We start from the raw sequence: 22,047 nt of genomic DNA on the forward strand, positions 1-22,047 counted from the left end.
AGTAGGCCTATACCTTTACCACAGCTGAAGAACATTTCATTAGAAATAGGAAAGGAATGTGCAAGATGGACCTAGAAAGTGAATGTGTCTCTTGTAAGAGCAGATGTGTATTATCTCGTAAGAGTCACTTCATCAAACAGAGAAGCACACACATGCACACCAAAGTGATTTCTATCAAAAAGCATTCCTCTTGTCCTTCATCCCCCCCCCCCCCACACACACTTACACACACATACACATCACAAGAACTCCTCTACAATTGCTGCTTTTAGATGAAAGCTATCAATCCTGAAGAGAGAGCGCATAGAATACTATATGCATGATGAAGTTGTCCACATCACGTCAGCGTCCAGCTGGAGACACCTGCCCCTCCCGGTCTCCTCTCTCCACCGCTGTGCTTTGTGTTTATATGAAGGCTCTCCGGTCACCGCACCACAATGAGCAAATCCCTCAGACCACGCATTTGGGCCATCCGTCCTCAGCATACTTCTCATTCTGAACACAGGCACTTTCGGGGGGAACAAATTACAAAGTCTGCTAGCTCCCCCTAGTGTTTGGATCATCTCAATATGCCATTCTTTCGTCTCCTGTCCTGTTACCAAGCTGGCATGACCTAGAGGTCCAACAAAAACAGTATATTTAAAGGCAACCTCATAAGACTTGAGACCACACATGACTGCACATGTTTTGGAACAGACTAGGACAAGAGGGCCAGTAAGACTATCATTAGCCTCGCCAGTGTCGCCAGGTCTACTGTGATACTGTCCAGAAAGGCTGTTTTCCAACAGGGCAGTGCTGCCTTGAATGACTTACACAGAGAGGTCACCAGAGATGCAGTCTTTCAATAATGAAAGGTTTTACACTAATCCTTCCCCACAGTCTCAGTGGGTGGCTTTCAAAAGTTTATGTGACATCCCTCATAGGAATGACTTTGATTGCATGTTGCAAGAGGTGTTTTTGAAAATGCATAAGTGGTCTTATGTTTTCACAGGGATCACGTGATCATGGAAACAAATGGCAGTGGATTATGAGAACAGACAGCCTAACTCCTCAAGAGGGAACTACCGTGTGGATGTGGATGTGGATGGGGATATGGTAGTGTTGAGGAAGTTTGACACTTTTATTACCAGACCTTGGCTCTCTTAAAATTACAACATCAACTTCCTTTTTGAGAGGTGAAGGTCGATAATATGTGCATGGTAAATTTACATTCATTAATAGCTCGTAACAAAGACAAATGCCATGTTTAGTGTTTTGGCTGGTTGTAAATGCTGTCATTTTTCCTGAGGGTCGTTAAGGGGACGGATATATTGACAGTCCTGTGACTTATATTGTAGCCTTTACAGATAGTGGCATCAGTCTCACTCTGTACCTCTTCGTCAGTCTCGATGAGAAATAAACAAAACCAGTTTTTATAGTTAAAGCTTTCATATAAAACCCACTATGTGAACAACGTATGCTAGCAATCATGCCCTTTGCTTTGCATTTTTGAAGGTTTTAAAAGCTGTCCAGGAAAATATTCCACAGAGAACATGTTTTATGTGGAAGATTTTGTCCGCACTGAGCGGCATCCTGTGATGGATTGATGTCATCAAGCCTGAACAGCGGAGACGGAAAAAGTTCCTTGTCGCAGCCAAGCCCTCACTTCACAGCGTCTACCAGCTGCCACGGCGAGGATGAGCCAAGCTGCTGCTGCTGCTCACTCAGAATAGCTGAGAAGGTTTCGCTCGGCCCGACATCAAGTGTCTGCTGCTCGCGCTTCTCTCTGGCGTTAAAAAAACGAAAGACTCCAGCAACCCCTGTAACACCACTCGGCTTGTCTTTCTGTCTCTCTCCGTGCTATAGGCATGATGCCAACGCCGAAGGCCCTGCGACCGATTCTTTTGGCTCTCGTTCCCCCCCGCCTGCGCATTTGCAGACACATGATACCGCGGAGTGTGGCGATGCCAGGCTGTGCCAGCCTTTGCAGCGGTCGGTCGGCTAAGCCACGGCAGTGTCGGTCTCTGCTGGGCTCTATGGCATCACCCTCACCCGCAAGAGAAGCTGTGAAGCTGTCAGAGCAAGACTAAAGGCAGGCAAGTGGGATGGAGTCGGGCCAAACCGTAACCCAAAACCCTTTTAGCGAAATCGCTCCTCACACGGTGGCAGGGCAAAGTAGGCTGGGAAGAGAGGGATTGCAGGAGAGAGAGAGGAGAGGAAGAAGAGGGGGAGAGCAAGGGAAGGAGGGAGCGAGGGAGGGAGGGAGGGATGGAGAAGTCTCAACGCAGGCAGACTTGCCATTCACAAGTGTCTCGAGTCTTTGAGTGTCTCCAGAGGGTTCACACGCCTCCCAGTGGTCTCTCGAGTGGCCTTGTTTTCGGTCGTCTGTCCCAGAAACAAAACATCTGTGCCACGTTCATTTGAAATGCCTGTCCTGGAGAACAAAAGCATCACAAAACACTTACATTGTTGCATTGACACGCTATTTATTCATTCACTTCACTGAAGGCCAATAGACTTTCACTCTGATCCAGTGTTTACCAGCTACTGGTGGGTTTATTAGGTCTAATATAATCACAGTGCTAAGGACAAATGGACTGATCACATGCTTTACAGCTGGTAGGACCAGAAACAAGGACAGGTACTGGACAAGCGTGTACAGAGTTAAGGGAGGGAGGGAGGAAGGGAGAGAGAGAGAGAGAGAGAGAGAGAGAGAGAGAGAGAGAGAGAGAGAGAGAGAGAGAGAGGGTGAAGGAAAACAAGGGAAGGCGTCTGGATTGAGTTAAGTGTAATAGTCGGTTTATGTCATGCTGGCAAGGCGAAAGGGGTACTGGCTAGAGTCAGAGCTCTCAGAATGAGTGTCAATTAAAGGGAGAGAGAGACAGAGAAGAGAGAGAGAGGGAGAGACAGAGAGAGAGGGAAAGGGAAAATAGAGTGAGAGAGGGAACTCAGTCCAACCTGTACTGTTGCCACTCACCCAAAGGGATCTCTTCTCCATTACAGCTGGACCAGAGGAACAGAGGAGAGAGCTACACACTCCAGCCTGATATGGTAAAACTCAATCAACCGTGTGCGTGCGTGTGTGTGTGCAACACACTACTTCACCCCATGAATAGGGAATGGAGTGGGGTGTGTGATGGGGTGGGGGTGATGTCTGCCAAAACTGCTGGAACATGCCGTACCCTGACACGCACTCACACATGCACACACACACATACACACACGCACACGCACACACACACACACACACACACGCGCACACGCACACACACACACACACACACACACACACACACACACACACACACACACACACACGGACGCATGTACGCACACTCACGCGGGGAACACTTTATTGGACCTTACCTCATGCTGGAAAGAACATTGTCTTGCCCATATCCCTGTCTGAGGTTAACGGGCTCCATCAGTCTCTCTCCCGATCGGCCTGCTCAGTGTCTCTCTGTGGGCGAGGCTTCAGATGCACTCGCTCAATGGGCCCTCTGGGACTCGCTCACAAGCCCTGCGGCTCCTGCTGCTACAGGGTTGTCTGAATGACTATATCTCTCTCTCTCTCTCTCTCTCTCCGTGTGTGTGCATGCTTGCATGTGTGAGTTAGGATTAGAGGATTGCAGAACTGTATGGCTAGGCTACTGTAGGCTACTGAACTGTTGGCACAGAACGAAATGGTCAGGATTGTGTGAATGTGTGATGAGAGAGAGACAGAGGTGGGGCCTCTGAAGGATAGCCTACACCAGGAGGAAGGGGTGTTGCAGGGGGGGTTGCAGAAAGGACTGGTCAGGTAAGAAGTTAGGCCTACTGTTGACCAGTGTGGAGTCTCTGTCATCACCATGACTGAGTGATTCAAGGATTGAGTGCGTGTGGACAGCCTAAAAGAGAGAATAACAAAGAAAGAGAAAGAGAGAGAGAAAGGAAGGATAAGAGATGTGTGAGAGAACGAGGTTAGCTAGCAGCAGACACGAGCGGCAGCAGCATCTCCACGGTAAGCAGTGTCAGGATCGCGTTACCGTCGGATGACTCAATCCAGTGCGAGTCAGCCTCTCGCTGCCAACGGATTGATCCAGCCGCTAATCTCCTAGCTGCTCACGGCAGCTGTGAAGGCTGACAGCCATGACTGCTCCTCTTTTAGACTTAACAGACGCTTATGATTGAAACCACAAAGCGCTCCTTTGAATTTCCTGTTCTGCTGACAGTTAGTGGCCTCGTGTACGGCTCTGGAAAAGCTCTCTGTCAGCTACCTACATACCTGCAAGGTCGTCGTTCAGTAAACACCGTTTATGGCCGACAAGCTTTGGCGTGTTTTTTGTTGTTATATACATCACCACCAGGTGGCGCAGAGAGTTCTGCAGTTTTGTCCCACAGAGATGAGGATATGGCGTTGATGGATTTCCACCGTGGTGCTGCTGGATTTTCCTGTGTTTTGAACCTACAGTATAAGACCTCCCCTGGTAGGCAGACATTGCAAGATAATCTCAGCCCAGAACACAGTGAGTTAAAGATGGCGGAGCCAAACTACTGTTATGGTGTTCCAGTGTTTCCTAGAATTCACTCTGGTAGGCTAAATAACATTTTAGCCACTGAACAGAGCAGCATTCTTGGCTGTTGTCTATGGGAGACAGAGCTATCCTGACATAGGCAGCTGAGTATGCAAGGAAAACAACGAGGGGGAAAAATACACAACAAGCCTCTGTTTTTTTTATTTTTTAATAGAAAAACCGAAAAGGGCACTGAAAATAAAAAGCACTGAAAAGTTTAAAAAGGAGGAAGAATCCGGTAATCATGACGACATAAGCACAGTCAGTATCTCCCTGGCAACTTCACCTCTCAGCAGACCGCAGTTTGAAGTGAGAATGTGTGTGTGTGTGTGTGTGTGTGTGTGTGTAAATGTGTACACAAATGTGAGATCCATAGGGTAAGACCGAAGAGTTCAGACAGATGAGTAATGACCATGTGAGCAGGTGCAGAGGCCCTGTTCTTGGTTCACCACAAGTACACACACACACACACACACACACACACTCCCTCTCTCTCTCTCTCTCATACACACACACACACACCCACACACATGTGAACATACTGTGTATTGTACACTCATACCACACACATTAACACACACACACACACACACACACACCTCCCTCTAGCTCACACACGCGCATACACACACACACACACACACACACACACATGCACTTAATCACTCACCTTTTGCTCACAAGGACATACTTACATAACACTCTGCTAAATGGCACTGTGGAGAAGCTATAGCCTAGTGTATGTGTGTGTGTGTGTGTGTGTGTGTGAGTGTGTGTGTATGTATACACGTGTCTGTGTGTGTGTGTGTGTGTGTGTGTGTGTGTGTGTGTGTGTGTGTGTGTGTGTGTGTGTGTGTGTGTGTTAAATTTAGTGTTGTGCTTGACTCTCACCCTGAGGGGTTGGGAGTCGTGACCTTTACAGCCTTGGTCTAAGGAGGGCGCTGCACTATGACAGAAGCCAAACAAATAAACAGACAAATAAACACATCCAGATGCAAAAGACAATGAAAAAAAAAAACAGACGGAACAAAACAAAAAAGAGAGAGAACTAAAACTTAAAAATCCTTCAAAAAACAAAGGCAGGAGTCCAGGGCCACAAAATAAACCCACTCTTTCTTTCTTTTTTTTTCTCTCTCTCTCTCTCTCTCTCTCTTGCTCTATCTCCCTCTCAACATTACTCTCTTATTAAAATATCTGATTCTCTGCACCCCCCACCCCCCACAAGCATCAACCCACCATCACCCGCCACCCCTCTTCTCCACCCTGTCTGTATCAGTCCAGAAGTCTCCTTCTCCTCCACTTCCACGCTCCCGCCGTCTCTCAGCTTTATGACAGTTGCACTCAGACAGGAAGGAGGGGGCTGTTTGTTGTCGTTTCTTTTCGTCCGGTTGCATCCTTTTCTCGGATGGAGTCGTCTCCTCCCGCTGGTGAGGTACCCAGAGGTGGAGGAGGGGCGGAGGGCGACGGGCCAGTGGGGTGGGGGGGTGGAGTGGTCAGGTGTGGTGGGGGTGGAGTTTTTCCTCTCACTTCTCCACAGTGAGTCTGTCCATCCACTCATCCATCTGTCAATCCATTCTTCAAGCGATCACTTCATTGAGCGTTCTTTCCCATCCGTAGCGTGAGAAAGGGGCAGTTTGAGTTCGAGAAAAGGCGAGGTTGGGGTGGGGGGTATAAGGGGCAACAGTCTGTGAGGATAATATGTCTCCGTCGAACACAAACATACACACACACACACACACCTCGCAACATCACGCAAACATCACACACTTGTGACAAACACTGTTTCCATTTCCTCCCACTCACTGATGCTCCATCTCTCTCTTTCTCTCTCTCTCTCTCACACACACACACACACACACACACACACATACATACACACAGTCAGTAGCAGAGTCAGGGGCCTTGCTGCTATGTTACATCCTCCTCTTCCGAGCAGTAGTCTTGTCCCTGTGGACAGAGGGGGAGAGAGAGAGAGAGAGAGAGAGAGAGAGAGAGAGGGAGAGAGAGAGAGAGAGACAGAGAGAGGAGTGAGGGGGGTGGAAGCAGAATGATTGACGTCACAGAGATGCACAGAGGTGGGGTGAGGCAAATCTGATTTCAAATGAAGGGCTCCTCTCGTGTCCAAGTCACTGATAAACACTGATCCTGGAAGAATTTCCTGTCAGGAAGGATGATACGATACGCTGCTCTGTCCCTTTAAATGTTCAGACCCTGTTGCAGCCTCCTCCTCCTGTCTCCCACTCTATCCCTCACTCCCTCCCTCCTCCCCCTCTTTTTCTCTATCCTTCACTTTCTGGTCCTTTTCCTCCCTCACCTTCTCAATCTTCTCATCCAGCATCCTGAAGAACTCCTGCTGGCTCTCTGACGTGTGAATGCTGTGGGAGAGAGAGAGAGAGAGAGAGAGAGAGAGAGGGAAAGAGGAAGTTAGGGGGAGGAGGAAAAGGAAAGAAACAAACACACCACTAGAATTTTCCATTACAAGAAGAACAGACACACACACACACACACACACACACACACACACATACACACACACGCATGCACGCACACAATGCTCCCAGCTCCTGTAGCAGTTTTAGTGGCTGTGCAGGAATTTGTATAATCATTTTATGGAGCCTTCACAGCAGGGAGAACATAATCCAGTGCTGTGCTAAAAACAGCTATGACACTGTCCATACTAAATGAAACACACACACACACACACACACAATCCCTGCTGTACCAAACAATAACCCTGAACAGAGCAATTAAGAGTAACACTCCACGAGTGTATTCTAGCCAACCCCCCAACCCACAGGAAAACTCTCCAAATGCTTCACTCATATAAGTACTACTGTTCATTGTCTATTGAACTGCTCATATTGTTAAACGCCAGCACTGTTGTAGCTAACCATAATGGCCTGCAACTGGTGCACCCTCCAGCACACACACACACACACACGCACACACGCACACACACACACAGCGAGCCTGTTCAGGTGAGACCCTCACGTTTATGTAAAACCACACAGCACCATTTATGGTCTACGTCATTTAGACTGTCAAACGCTATACACAGGTGCACACACACACACACACACACACACACACACACACACACACACACACACACACACATATACACACTCACTTTGCCTTGTTGGAGTTAGCTCCTGTGCCCTCCTTGTGCTGTTTGCCTCGTTGCTGCGTGGAGCTCTTCTCCTGAAAGACACACACAGTCAACTCTTCTCCTTGACACACACACACACACGCACACACACACACACACACACACACACACACGCTTTCAGCCAGAGGCCACAGAGGCCGAGCTGTGTGCGCGGTATCCGTGGCCTGCTCTGCTGGAGCTCAGGGCTTGAGAGCCCCCCGTGCCCCCCCCCCCCCCCCTCCCTCCCTCCCTCCTCCCTCCTCCCAACCTCAGGCGGAGCGGCCAGGGGGTTGAGCCACCGCCAGTACACTTAATTAGAGCTGGAGACCAGTGCTGGAGAAACCCACCCTGCCGAGAGCACAGCGAGAGGACAGGCGCGCTCGCGCGCACACACACACTCTCTCTCTCCGTTTTTGTCTCCCACCCACACACTCTTTCACTCATTTTGTTAAGCACACATACACACAACACACACAAATACTGGCATACACACACAGTCCTGCTGTAACACTCACTCACATACACACAGTCTTGCTCTAACACTCACTCAATCACTCACACACCCACACTCTCTATCCTACACATATTGTACGTACATAAGCACATTCACACCAAAATATCCTCTCACTCATAATCTCCCTTTTTCTTTCTCACACTCTCGCACATTCTCGCTTTCTCTCTCTCTCTTTCTCACTCTTCTCTCTCTCACACTACGCATGGTAGGTTTTCCACCTGTTCCTTCTACAGCGTTCCTGTAAATCATACCAACCGAACCTGAAAGTTTAAAAAGTAACCCACAGATATTTGAATTTGCATAGCCAGGACAAGATTGAAAGGGACAACAGATACTGTTGGTCAAGTTCAGCAAATTACTCCTCGTGAGTCGCGATCACTCAACACAAAAACCCATCTGGTGTTCGTTCTACTTCTGTAAATGGGAAGCCAAAGCTTGTACCGAGCCATAAACAACGCCAGCCATGTTGCCAATGCCAACATGTTGCGTCAGGCCAACTGACGCGAGGAGTGTAATTTGATTGGCTGATGAGCTCAAATATGATTAGTCAGTCATTCACCAGAATCTGCACTTTAACTCTGAGATCATTTGAGTCTATCGAGTATTTGCATGGCTCTGATTACACTACCCTTTGCTGTGGGTAAGCTGCACAAACTGAAGAACTGCAAGTCCCAACATGCACCCTGGTGATGTGAAAAGGGCTTCTCTAATGGGTGTGAAAACAGGGGTACACACTTGTGACAGTGGCAGAGGGATGCGTTTCGCCTGAGGAATGAGTGTGTGTGTACATTTGAGTGTGTGTGTACATTTGTGTGTGTGTGTGTGTGTGTGTGTGTGTGTGTGTGTGTGTTCAGCCCAGTTTTGTATACACTCCCACATTCCATCCAGGTTTCGGCAACATCACCACATGCATGCATGCAAGTGTGAGCATGTTTGTGCTTGTTTGTGTGTGTGCACAAGAAAATAAAAAGATGTGTGTTTGTCTGTGTGTGTGTGTGTGTGTGTATGAAAGCACTGCCTGTTTACCTGCACTGATGTGGCATACGGTGGATTTACACAGGTGGCTGGTTTTGTGCGTGTGAGTGTGTGTCCAGTGAGTGGTGTGATTTTGCGGTGCTTGTGTTATGATCGACTCTCAAGGCATGACCAGCACTAACATTAAGAGTGTCTGAGTCGGTTTAGTGTTAAGGCATTTGCTCATTGGCATTGATACTGTGTGTGTGTGTGTGTGTGTGTGTGTGTGTGTGTGTGTGTGTGTGTGTGTGTGTGTGTGTGTGTGTGTGTGTGTGTGTGTGTGTAGTGTAGTGTAGTGTAGTGTAGTGTAGTGTAATGTACTGTGTAGTGTAGTGTAGTGTAGTGTGCTGTGTAGTGTAGTGTAGTGTAGTGTAGTGTAGTGTAGTGTAATGTACTGTGTAGTGTAGTGTAGTGTAGTGTAGTGTGCTGTGTAGTGTAGTGTAGTGTAGTGTAGTGTAGTGTAGTGTAGTGTAGTGTAGTGTAGTGTACTGTGTAGTGTAGTGTAGTGTAGTGTAGTGTAGTGTAGTGTGCTGTGTAGTGTAGTGTAGTGTAGTGTAGTGTAGTGTGCTGTGTAGTGTAGTGTAGTGTAGTGTAGTGTAGTGTGCTGTGTAGTGTAGTGTGCTGTGTAGTGTAGTGTAGTGTAGTGTAGTGTAGTGTAGTGTAGTGTAGTGTAGTGTAGTGTACTGTGTAGTGTAGTGTAGTGTAGTGTAGTGTAGTGTAGTGTGCTGTGTAGTGTAGTTTAGTGTAGTGTAGTGTAGTGTAATGTACTGTGTAGTGTAGTGTAGTGTGCTGTGTAGTGTAGTGTAGTGTAGTGTAGTGTAGTGTAATGTACTGTGTAGTGTAGTGTAGTGTAGTGTAGTGTAGTGTAGTGTGCTGTGTAGTGTAGTGTAGTGTAGTGTAGTGTAGTGTGCTGTGTAGTGTAGTGTAGTGTAGTGTGCTGTGTAGTGTAGTTTAGTGTAGTGTGCTGTGTAGTGTAGTGTAGTGTAGTGTGCTGTGTAGTGTAGTGTGCTGTGTAGTGTAGTGTAGTGTAGTGTAGTGTAGTGTAGTGTAGTGTAGTGTAGTGTAGTGTAGTGTGCTGTGTAGTGTAGTTTAGTGTAGTGTGCTGTGTAGTGTAGTGTAGTGTAGTGTGCTGTGTAGTGTAGTGTAGTGTAGTGTAGTGTACTGTCTCACCAGGTTCTCCTGGTTGCGTGCGCTGACACGGTCCTCCTCTCCACGCATGTACTTCACCTCCTCAACCGCCTTCATCCTGTACTCATCTGATGACCAGAGAGAGAGAGAGAGAGAGAGAGAGAGAGAGAGAGAGAGAGCCAATGAGAGAGAGATGAGTAAATGAAGAGACACAGTACAATTGTGTGAAAAGGTGTGTATTAGAGAAATGGATGGCACAGAGTGTGTGTGTGTGTGTGTGTGTGTGTGTGTATGTGTGTGTGACAGAATGATAAATGGACATCAGTAGCAAGGTAGTGGGAGTTGACAGTGTGTGCTCATCCCACACCAAGGCCACCCAGTAATAAAGTGCTGAGAGTGGCAGAGCTCAACACAAGCCTCTGATTAGACACACACACACACACACACACACACGCACACACACACAAATGCATGCACGCCTAAGTGCGCGCGCACACACACACACACACACATATGAATGCATGCACACAATGATGCACACCTAAGCACACAAACACACAGACACACACACACACACACACACACACACACACACACACACATATGAATGCATGCACACAATGATGCACACCTAAGCGCGCACACTCACACACACACAGAGTCTTATCAGGGTGGCGATGTGGATTTTGCCCTTGCACTGTTATCAGGGAGGACTCTGGGTATGATAAGGCCTGTGCCTTGTGCCAGCAATCTCAGATATCCACTGCGCAGTCCACAGGACTGCTGCCTTACACTCCTCACTTCCTCTCTCTCTCTCTCTCTCTCTCTCTCTCTCTCACATCACTCGAACCTTTTCTCCTCCTCCTCACTCTTTTCTCTATTCATATACTCTCTTTTTCTTGATGTCTCCATTTGTCATGCTTCCCTCCCATCCCTTGCTTTCTCTCGCTCAGTTCAGTCTCTCTCTCTCTCTTTCCCTCTCTCACCTTATTAACTTCCTGCAACATAACAGGTCACACCAAGAAGACTGATGAGTGGAAAAAAGAGAGTGAGGGAAAGAGAGAGAGGGAGCAGGAGGGAGAGAGCAAGAGAAAGAGACCACAGGAGGTAGAGAGACCGAAAGAGAAAGAGGGAACGAGAGAGACTGTCTATCACTGCCTGTGGAATGTAAACAAGCTGGAACAGAGCAGTCTTCTGTCTGAACATGCCAACAAACTCACACACACACACACACACACACACACACACACACACACACACAAATATAGGCTACTGCAGTCAACACATATTCAACTGCACACACACACGCACACACACATTCTATATCAGTAGACAGATGCTCAATCACACACACTACTTGGTAGACACTACTTGGCCTCTATAGCAATGCAAACACACAACAGACATGCATACATACATACATACTAAATGCACACACACAAACAAACATTGAGTTGTATATATACACACATAGACAAGGAGATAAGCACGCAAGCAAACAGTATATACACAGCCAGTCAATCAAACAAACAAGCACACAGAGATGTGGACCGATACAGCCACTCATGCATGCCCTCACTCTTTCACACACATGCAAAACCAACACACACACACACACACACACACACACACACACACACACACACATATACACACCCACTCACAAACAAGAGTCAATACATAGACACAGAGCCAGTAAACATGCGCGCACTCACACACACACACACATACACGGATGAATTAAAGAGAGCTGATTTAATTTGGCCTGGTGAGCATGACACTGCACAGCATGTAGAGTCCAGAGCAGCCTCAAGCCACTCATGGCCACACACACACACACACACACACACACACACACACACACACACGCAGCCAGACATGTACAAATACCCACACAAAGCGACACACATGGCCTGTGCTTAATATGACTAAAAAAGGAGTGCTGAAGAATGCAGAGGAATTCTTCCCTCTCTGAGCCTGCTGGCTACTACTGGGGAACAGACTGACCAGCACAACACAACACAACACAACAAACACAACACAATAAACACAACACAACACAGTGCAACACAGTGCAACATAATAAACACAACACAACAAACACAACACAATAAACACAACACAACACAGTGCAACATAATAAACACAACACAACAAACACAACACAACACAGTGCAACATAATAAACACAACAAACACAACACAATAAACACAACACAACACAGTGCAACATAATAAACACAACACAACACAGTGCAACATAATAAACACAACACAACACAACACAACAAAACACAACACAGTGCAACATAATAAACACAACACAACGGCACTGGACAACACCTCAAACAGCACAGGATGACAACACGATAAGCACAGAGAAAAGCATGCAACACAAAACCACAACACAACACAAGACCAAAGCAACACAACAGCACACTGGATTCTGGCCAGCCCGGATGGCCATGGAGTGTGTGTCATCACTCCAGCCTGATCTGCCTGGAGAAAAGGGACTATTTTTGGACAAAAGAGAAAGAGAGAAAGAAAGAGGCAAAGAGAGAGAGAGAGAGAGAAAAAAGAGAAAAGAGAGAGAAGAGAGAGGAGAGAGAGAGAGTGATGTCTGTGATGTGGACACATTTCTCATGCTTTAATGAGGAGCAGCGGTTCAGCTCAACCTTTGGGGACATGACAGGATGAGCTGTCCCCTTCTCTCAGGCCGTCTGTGACACTGTGAGCTCACTAGCATTTTTTGTGTTATTTGTGACCGAGTGTGTTTGTGTGTGTATTTATGTCCTGAGTATTTGTATTTGTGTCTGTGTTTTTAGTGTGTGTGTGTGTGTCTGTGTTCTTAGTGTGTGTGTGTGTGTGTGTGTGTGTGTGTATGTGTGTGTGTGTGTGTGTGTGTGTGTGTGTCTGTGTTTTTAGTGTATGTGTGTGTGTGTGTGTGTGTGTGTGTGTGTGTGTGTGTGTGTGTGTGTGTGTGTGTTGGCTCCAGAGAGGGTTTTTATATGGTGTCATCTGGCTAATCTTGAGCAGGTCACCACGGGGCTCCAGTCAACAGTGTTTCACCAGTCTGTGCCCTAGATGATGGGACTCTCTCTCTCTCTCTCTCTCTCTCTCTCTCTCTCTCCACATCCATCTATCACTAAATTCTTTATTTATTTTATTTCTCTCTCTTTCATTTGTCATCCAGTCATTTCTCTCCATATATATATGCACATACATTTATCCCTCTCTTCTCTTGATCAGGCAGTGAAAGAGGTGTGTGTGTGTGTGTGTGTGTGTGTGTGTGTGTGTGTTAATCTGGCAGTAACAGAGTTATGTGTGCGTATGTGTATGTGAATCAGGCAATAACAGAGTGGTGTGTGTACGTGTGTGTGTGTGTGTTAATCAGGCAGTAATAGAGTGGTATGTGTGGGTGTGGGTGTCAGAGTAGCCAGCTGGAGCGGGAGAGGAGAGGAGAGGAGAGAGAGGGGAAATCCTGTGCTGTCAGCCTGAGCCTGCCTGTCTTTCAGGAACACACAGACTCCCTTAATCCTGATCCCTCTCTCTCTCTCTCTCTCTCTTTCTCTCTCTCCCTCTCTCTCTCTCTCTCTCTCCCCCCGCCTCCTGTTGTGCTCTCAAGGGAAATATCGCCCCCACAGAATCCAACCCTGCAGCGGACCTGACACCAGAACTACAGCTCAAAATCTGGGCCACATCTGAGCCAAAACCAGCCCGCATCCAGGCCATTGTCCACAGCTATCTAAGCCGGGTTAGCATAACAGTAGCGGGGCTTAGACCCCCTCTCTCTCATGCATGTGTGTGTGTGTGTGTGTGTATTTGTTTGTGTGCGTTTGTCTCTTCATCTTCGCCGTTCTTCACTTCATCTCAGACATCAAACGGCGCTGTTGGTGAGCCTCAGGGTGCCATGGAAATGCAGAGTGATGGCGTCCTCCTCCGCACGCCGCGCCGCATAATATCCACAATATGGGGAGGGTGTTGGCGCGGAGCCGGGCCGGAGCGCAACGCAGCGCAGCCGCGTCCGACGGGATCCAGCCAAAATGTTCCCCGGTTAATCCAGCCATGCAAGAACTCGCCAGCCCACACAGAAAACCCACATACGCGGCCCTACGCAGAGCAAACACACACACACACATGCACGCACACACACACATATATGCATATGCACGCACACACACACACACACACACACACTTGTGCACTCACACACACACACGTAGTACAACGAGTGGAACTTCCTTCAGGTCTCATATAGTCAGAAAGTGTTACTATTTTCACCCGCCTTCCTGACTTTCTCTAAGGCAACTCGGCCTTTCCTGGCATTGTGTGTGTGTGTGCGTGTGTGAGTATATTGGCAAGTAAGTGAGACTGGAGGAGAGTGACGTGACTACTGAGCGCTGGCCAGCAAACTAGGGCACACGCACACACACACACACACACAGACTCATATGACTGGACTAAGAGGTGAGACAATGACATACTTTGATGATCCAGCAATCTCATTGAGCGCAATGACGTGATCTCAGAGAGAGGCTTACACAAACAAACAAACAAACTCACACTCTCTCTCACACACACACACACACACACACACACACACACACACAGCAGCAGCCTTATACAGCAAAGGAATATAAAGGGGGCGGGGCACAGAGAGGCAGATAGAGAAGAGGAGATGAGAGAGAAAGAAAAGCAAGGGACAGAGAAAGGTCAGAGAAGAGAGCAGGGGCCATTAGTGGGGTAGAGAAACGAGTGACCAAAAGAAGACAGAAAGAGAGAGAGAGAAAGAGAGAGAGAATGATGGAGAGACAGAAAGAGATGGATATGGGATGGGATATAATCCACAGTATCCAGGTCAGCTGTTCCAGCCTCCTACTGGTAGTGGACACTCATCTGGTAATCCATCACTCCCATATCTTATCCATCAGTCCATCAGCCCGTCCGTCTGTCTGTCCTGTTGTGGACCGGACAGATGCAAGGCGGCGGATACAGCTTCTTAGATGGCCCGCCCCTGACTGCAGCCCCCTGCCTGATGAGCTGCCATTACTTACACACGTCACCAGGGGAGCAGAGGAGAGAGGGAGAGAGGGAGGGAGAGGTAGAGAGAGAGGGAGGAAGAGGAGAAGCGGGAGAGCTGGAGGGGCTGAAGGAGGAGGGGAAAGAGGGAGAGATGAAGAACGGGGGAGGGGAAGCAGTGGACAGAGGTCCATGACCTCACGGTCACCATGTTCTGAGAGAGAGAGAGGGAGAGAGAGAGAGAGGGAGAGAGAGAGAGAGAGGGGAATGGATGGAGAGAAAAAAACTGAGGGGAAAAGAAGTGAGGGGAACGTAAAAGAGGGAACATGTGAAGAAGGAAAGAGAGTGAAGAAACAAATTATACATGGGGAGTGGAAGAAAGAGAGATGGACCAATAGAAGAGCAGTAAAGACCTCCTCACTGCTCGAGGGAATGGAAAAAGAGAGAGTGTGAGAAAGAGAGAGAGTGTGGGAAAGAGAGAGAGAGAGAAACAAGGGAAGATGGATGTTGAGTGACCAGGTCGTGTTCTGCTCTCAAGGAAAATGTCCAGTGGTTGTTAGACAGCGCTCTTGTTGGCCTTCCAGGAACAGACAAACCACACTGCCATACACCCAACAGACGAGAGGGGGTAAAAAAAAGAGAGGGATGGAATGAAAGAAAGATAGAGAGACAGACACAAAAAAACAGGGAAAAGGGGACAAAGATAACAGACGAGAGAGAAAGACAGTAACAGCACTAAGCTAAGAATAAAGAGACAGACTGAGAGAGACTGAGGGAGAATGAGACAGAGCCGTGAAAGGAGAGAAAGCGAGCGAGAGATAGATAGAGAAAGGGAGAGAGAGAGAGAGAGAGAAGGATGGAGGCCTCCTGTGGTTTGTTATGGCCCATGCGGCTCCTCTGCAGCGCTGCTCCTAATTCATAATCTCCCTCATAATCCCCATCCACTCCCTGTCACACTCACACACTGGCCACTAATTGAAGCTGTTAACGAGACACTCGCTCTTCCGCACCTCTCTCTCTCTCTCTCTCTCTGACTCACTCTTTCCAAGCCCTGTCTAGACACACAGAACTGACACACTGGGATTGCTCTAATCTACCTGTTACGAACTCACTGAGCTCACCACAAAAATCCAGCTATTACAGCCTGCCACTGCCTTGGCCTGTGTGAGAAGGTGAAGAGGATATGATACAGTTACATTTCTGAGTAGATGAACTAGTTTGGTTTCTTTGTGTGTGTGTGTGTGTGTGGGGGGGGGGGGGGGTTGTATGGTTTGATTTTACTCAGTTTCCTATAATAGTTTCCGGATCGAGGAAAATGAAAAGTCTCTTTCTCTCTCTCGGTTCAAAATATTGCTCTATTAGCATGACTGTTTGGATACGATGTCGCCGTCGCTAATGTTCAGAGCAAGAGTAATAACCTCAACAACGTGATATCACAGGCAACACACAGACCAAGAGCAGAACACACCACTGATACTAATGCTTCTCAAACTGAGAGTCTGAGCAGGGAAATGGCCAAGCAGATTTGTAGACTGCGTCTAACTCTGAAAATGATGTGCCCTTTAAACTGGCTCCAACCCGCGTCAGACCTGTCCCTGGATCTGCTCAAGAGTCTGCTCTCCTAACTGGGTCACTGGATGAATCAGTCAGAAAGGGGACATTATTATGAAGGCGTTTCAGTAGCAGTAACAGTAACAACACACTATTCAAATGATCTGAGAACCGTAGGCTGCCGCGCCGGCTCAACCTGATCACTCAAGAGTTCCCATGTGGGAGAGGGGAGCTACAAGTATGGTGATCTGATGATCACACACATACACACACACACACGCGCACACACACAGCACGTCACTCAGACACACATGCAGACAAGACACATATCTCTGCTCATGAGGCGGTCTATCAGTTGGGTACATCAGGTGGAAGAGTTCGTCTAGGCTTTTGGGAGGTGTTTATCTGTGTGTGTGTGTGTGTAACTGAAAGTAAAATTCAAAGACAAGAGTACAGAAATGAACCGAGAAAAACAGAGAGGCACATGTACTGATAGTGAGTGAAAGTGAAAGCTCTGCCTATGTGTGCGTGCGTGTGTGTGTCTCCCCCCTCTCTCTCTGAATGTTCACATCTATATGTGTAAGTATGAGTGTCTATCCATTTGTGCCTACACCTGTGTGTGTAGTTTCTGAATGTGTACATCTGTGCATATGCCTCCGTCAGGCTGTGAGAGTGCATGTTAACATGTGCCTACATCTGTGAGTGTGTGCGTGTATGTATGCATGTTAACATGTCCCTACATCTGTGTTTGTGTGTATGTGCGTGCGTGTGTGTGTGTGTGTGTGTGTGTGTGCATGCCTGTTAACATGTGCCTACATCTGTGAGTGTGTGTGTGTGTGTGTGTGTGTGTGTGTGTGTGTATGCATGTTAACATGTGCACAAGTGTGTGTGTGTGTGTATGCATGTTGACATGTGCTTACATCTGTCTGTGTGCGTGTGTGTGTGTGTGTGTGTTTGTTTAGGCTTTTGCACTGACCGGTGAAGAGGTCCCCGTTGCTGTAGGCCTTGCCCCGTCCCTCCTCATCGTTGGGCACAGCCGACACCTGCTTAGCCGAGGTGCAGCCCATAGCCTCACTCTCTCCCCCCCCTCCAGAGCATCGCACTCACACCTGCAGCACAGAGGGAGAGGAAAGGGTTAACACTCCTGCACCACACCACTGAGTCTTGAATTTCCCCTTGGGGATCAATAAAGTATCTATCTATCTATCCATCTATCTATCTATCTACTGTATCTATCTATCTGGGTCTAACTGGGTCTAACTAACATTCTAAAACTGATAATCGCATTCGATGCCGGTGTAAAACCCAACAAAAACATACAGTTGCGGAAGCATGATTATCTGAATACATCGTTACATTGTAACGTTTTTCGTTGCTGTGCCTTCGTTTCATGAAATCTTGCCGAATAGACGCGGACATTCAGACACCATCAAAGCACATCCAACATCATAACTGTAAGGGTCATGTGCTTCGGTTAACAGGCTAGAGGAAAGGAGAAAAGGATAGAGCGAGTGAGAGAGATGGAGAAGAAGAGAGAGGAGAGGAGAAGAGAGGGTGAAAGAGTGGAGGCCGGGAAAGTTGCAGTGGAGAGATAGACGTGAGATGGAGTGAAAGAAGGCAAGAGACAGAAATCGAAGTGGGAGATGACAGGATCCATCTTCTGAGCCACCTGTGATGGTAACCCCAGTCCAAGTTCAACACCAAAAGAGTACACAACTACAAGGGCACTCGGAGAACACAGCCAGTGGCCTGAGTCTGCCAAAGCCAAATGTCACATCGAACAATGGGAGCAAAAGTAAAACTCGATTTATTGAAGCTTGCCACGGGTCAGATCCGCTACTTTAACAGGGGTGTCCTTGGCCTGTACCACGCTGTTCCACCACATTGCATGAACGTTGGGCTGGTTGTTTTTATGTAACCTTGCTGACAGGCACAGAGCCAGCCAGACAAACCTAACTAAACATAACCTCCGAGGTAACAGTAACACACTGCCCTGAACGATCCATACCGAACCATTACACTGTCAAACGTACATAACACCAGAAGTGCTCGGAGCGTCAGTGTAAACACTAAGGCCATTGTTAGCGTGACAGTCGACGCTAGCAGAGGCAGTGACATGCAGCGATGCAGGCTCTGGGGCTGAGGCTGAGGCTGAGGCACACACACACACACACACACACACACACACACACACACAGAGACACACACACACACACACCTATGAAGAGCAGCCACCCCCAGGCAGGCAGCGTAGTCACACCTGGGTAAAACCCTGACTGACTGACACCATCAACATCACTGTCAACATCACAGAACAACAGCGGAGAGAGAGAGTGTGTGGGAGAGAGAGACAGAAAAAGAGAGAGATAGAGAGAGTGAGTGGGAGAGAGACAGAGAGAGCAATAGAGAGAGGGAGTGAGTAAGAGAGAGAGGGAGATAGAAAGGGGGAGTGAGTGAGTGGGAGAGAGAGACAGAGAGAGAGAGCTAGAGAATAGCAAGCACCATCCAAAGAGAAAATCCAGGGTACCACACTGAAGTCATGATGGAGGGACAGAGAGAGATGAAGAGAGAGAGAGAGAGAAAGAGAAGACATCAGCCACCATCCAGACAGAGAAGATCCAGGCAGAAGCACTGACATGGGGACAGGGGAGGGAGGGGAGGGGGGGGGGGTGTATATAAAAGAGGAGGCGAGCGAGGGCCAGCATCAAACGCTTGTGTCCAGCCCTCCCTCTCTCTCGTTTGAAGCTGATGGGGGGGCCGTGTTCATCGTGAGCGAAAACAAAACCCCAACAGCACTTCCCCACCCCTCACACACTGGACAAAGAGCCAGGTGCACTGTCCAAGCGTGTGTGTGTGTGTGTGTGTGTATGTATAAGGTGTATGTGTGCCTATGTATTTGGTGTGTATGTGTTTCTGTGTGTGTATGTGCATGTATGTGTGTGTGTGTAAGCCTCTCTCCCTCTCATCTCCCTCCTGGCATAAACAGTGTCCATTTCTCTCTAAAGACTCCCGGGCTCACTGGTAGTGCTGGGGGAGGGGAGGGGAGAGGAGGCAGGTGCCATAGAGGGAGGGGGAGGGGGAGGGGTGAAGTCGAGTGCAGAGAAACACATCTCTCTCTCTCTCTCTCTCCTAATTCTTCTCCATCACCCACTCTTCCTCCTCTCAACTTACTGACTCACTTCTGTGGGACTCACAAAGGGTGTGCAGAGCAGACACACACACACACTGCATTTGGTTGTCTCTCCACTTGTACTCTGCACGATGACAATAAAGTTGAATCTGATCTATTTGCATATCCATTGACAGTAATTGCTTATTTTAGTGCTGCTTCTTTACTGTGGTGTGGGTGCAACTGGGGTACGGGTTTTTAAGTGTCTTTCAGCCATGCGACGGTTAAATATCTTTTCGCATTCATATGAAGAAGTTTCAATAGAGCAGGTGTGCAAACTGCCGACCGAACATCATACACACAGGTCAGCCAGCACCACCAGAGCATGCACTAAGTATCCCCCATTAGCCACTGGAAATAGCGCCCCAGAGTGAATAGGTAGGATTAGCGCACACACACACACACACACACACACACACACACACACACACACACACACACACACACACACACACACACACACACACACACACACACACACACACACACACACACACACACACACACACACACACACACACACACACACACACACACACACACACACACACACACACACACACACACACACACACACACACACACACACGAAAGGGAAAGTGAGGAAGAGAGAGGTGCTTCTTCCTGACGGGAAAAACTCCGCTGGGTTTCGGCTGCAGTTAAAAGGGCCGTTTAGCTCATGTGCCGTAAATGGCCTGACGCAGACGGACCGTCTGGAAATGGAGCGGAGTGGAGATCACGCAGCACTGCCCCTCAGATGAGCCGCTCACACCTAATGGGCCACAGAGCAGAGAGCAGAGAGCAGACGCTCTGGGTGACGGGATACGCTGTAATGCACACAGGCAGACATCTACGCATCTGCCATATACAGGGCCTTACATACAGTCATTTCCTGTGTATCAGACACATTGTGTATGAGCCGCAGGACAGTGTTTTATGCAAGATAAAAGAAACAAAACCATATTAATCCCATATTAACTGCCCTCCTGTATTAACCTCATAGCTGAAGTCATTTGGCAAGATCAATGTATAAGACACGGCTAATAGTTGGGAAATTACGGTATACGCACCATACAAGTAACATACAGTACACACAGGAAATGCATTTCCTGAAGTTATCAAACACTTTCAAAAGGTGTTTATGTATCTATTTTCAAATCTTAAAGGGCCTGAATGCAGACACAGTGTCTGAGATCAAGCCCTGAGTGCATCTCTGTTTAATCTCTCTAATGTCTCCATGTCAAAGATAGAGTTTGGCTTTACTGATGTATGAGCAGAACCACACAGCTCCCCACAAAAGCAGACAGTTATTCACCACTGTCTAATTTCACTACTGTGGTGGGTGAGCCCATGTTCATTTTTAGCCCAGTGTGTGTATGTGTGTGTCAGTGTGTGACCACAGGCGTTTCCAGTTCTGTATATGGCAGTGGGATTATGTGTGTGTGTGTGATATCATTTTCTAGAAAAATGCAGGACACGTGTCTCTTTTTTGACACGCATGTTCTGTGTGTGTGTCTGTGTACAATAATGTGCCTTCAGATCTGGAATGCAGGTGTGGTGGCTGAGGTGTGTGTGTTTAATTGTATGTAATATGAATCATACTGTACATGTCTTTGCATGTGTGTGTGTGTGTGTGTTTGCATGTGTGAGTGTGTGTGGGGGACACGATGACTGGTTAAGATGGTAGGGGAGACAGAGGTTGTGTGTTGGATGCAGAGAGATGTGTGTCAACGTGTGCACACATATTTGATGATGATGATGACGATGATAGCTGTGTTGGGAGTGTTGGCAGCCCATTGACGTAGAACGGCTGGAGTGTGTTGAGCGCAAGGAGATGTGTATTTATCCTCGTGTGTGTGTGTGTGCGTGTGTGTGTGTAAGGATGGTGACTGGCTGTGAGGCCAGCCCATTGACGCAGGGATCATGATTCAAGTGGAAGGAGATCTGTATCTGTGTGTGTGTGTGTGTGTGT

The 22,047-nt window shown here is 47.9% G+C and overlaps 1 protein-coding gene across 1 annotated transcript in view; it reads right to left on the bottom strand.

Annotated features, from left to right (window-relative positions):
* Nucleotides 1–4,693: 4,693 nt before the first annotated feature.
* Nucleotides 4,694–22,047, bottom strand: part of zgc:92140 (uncharacterized protein LOC447854 homolog) — a 24,684-nt gene continuing 7,330 nt past the window's right edge. Inside the window, exons 2-6 of the mRNA XM_062556664.1 lie at nucleotides 17,883–18,015; nucleotides 10,379–10,464; nucleotides 7,663–7,733; nucleotides 6,847–6,907; nucleotides 4,694–6,479 (exon numbers count right to left, since the gene is read on the bottom strand). Coding sequence (XP_062412648.1) covers nucleotides 6,441–6,479; nucleotides 6,847–6,907; nucleotides 7,663–7,733; nucleotides 10,379–10,464; nucleotides 17,883–17,973 — 348 coding nt within the window. The 5' untranslated portion in view covers nucleotides 17,974–18,015 and the 3' untranslated portion in view covers nucleotides 4,694–6,440. The remainder of the gene's footprint in view (nucleotides 6,480–6,846; nucleotides 6,908–7,662; nucleotides 7,734–10,378; nucleotides 10,465–17,882; nucleotides 18,016–22,047) is intronic.

Source organism: Sardina pilchardus, chromosome 15 (genome assembly GCF_963854185.1).
Source record: "Sardina pilchardus chromosome 15, fSarPil1.1, whole genome shotgun sequence".
NCBI lineage: Eukaryota > Metazoa > Chordata > Actinopteri > Clupeiformes > Clupeidae > Sardina > Sardina pilchardus.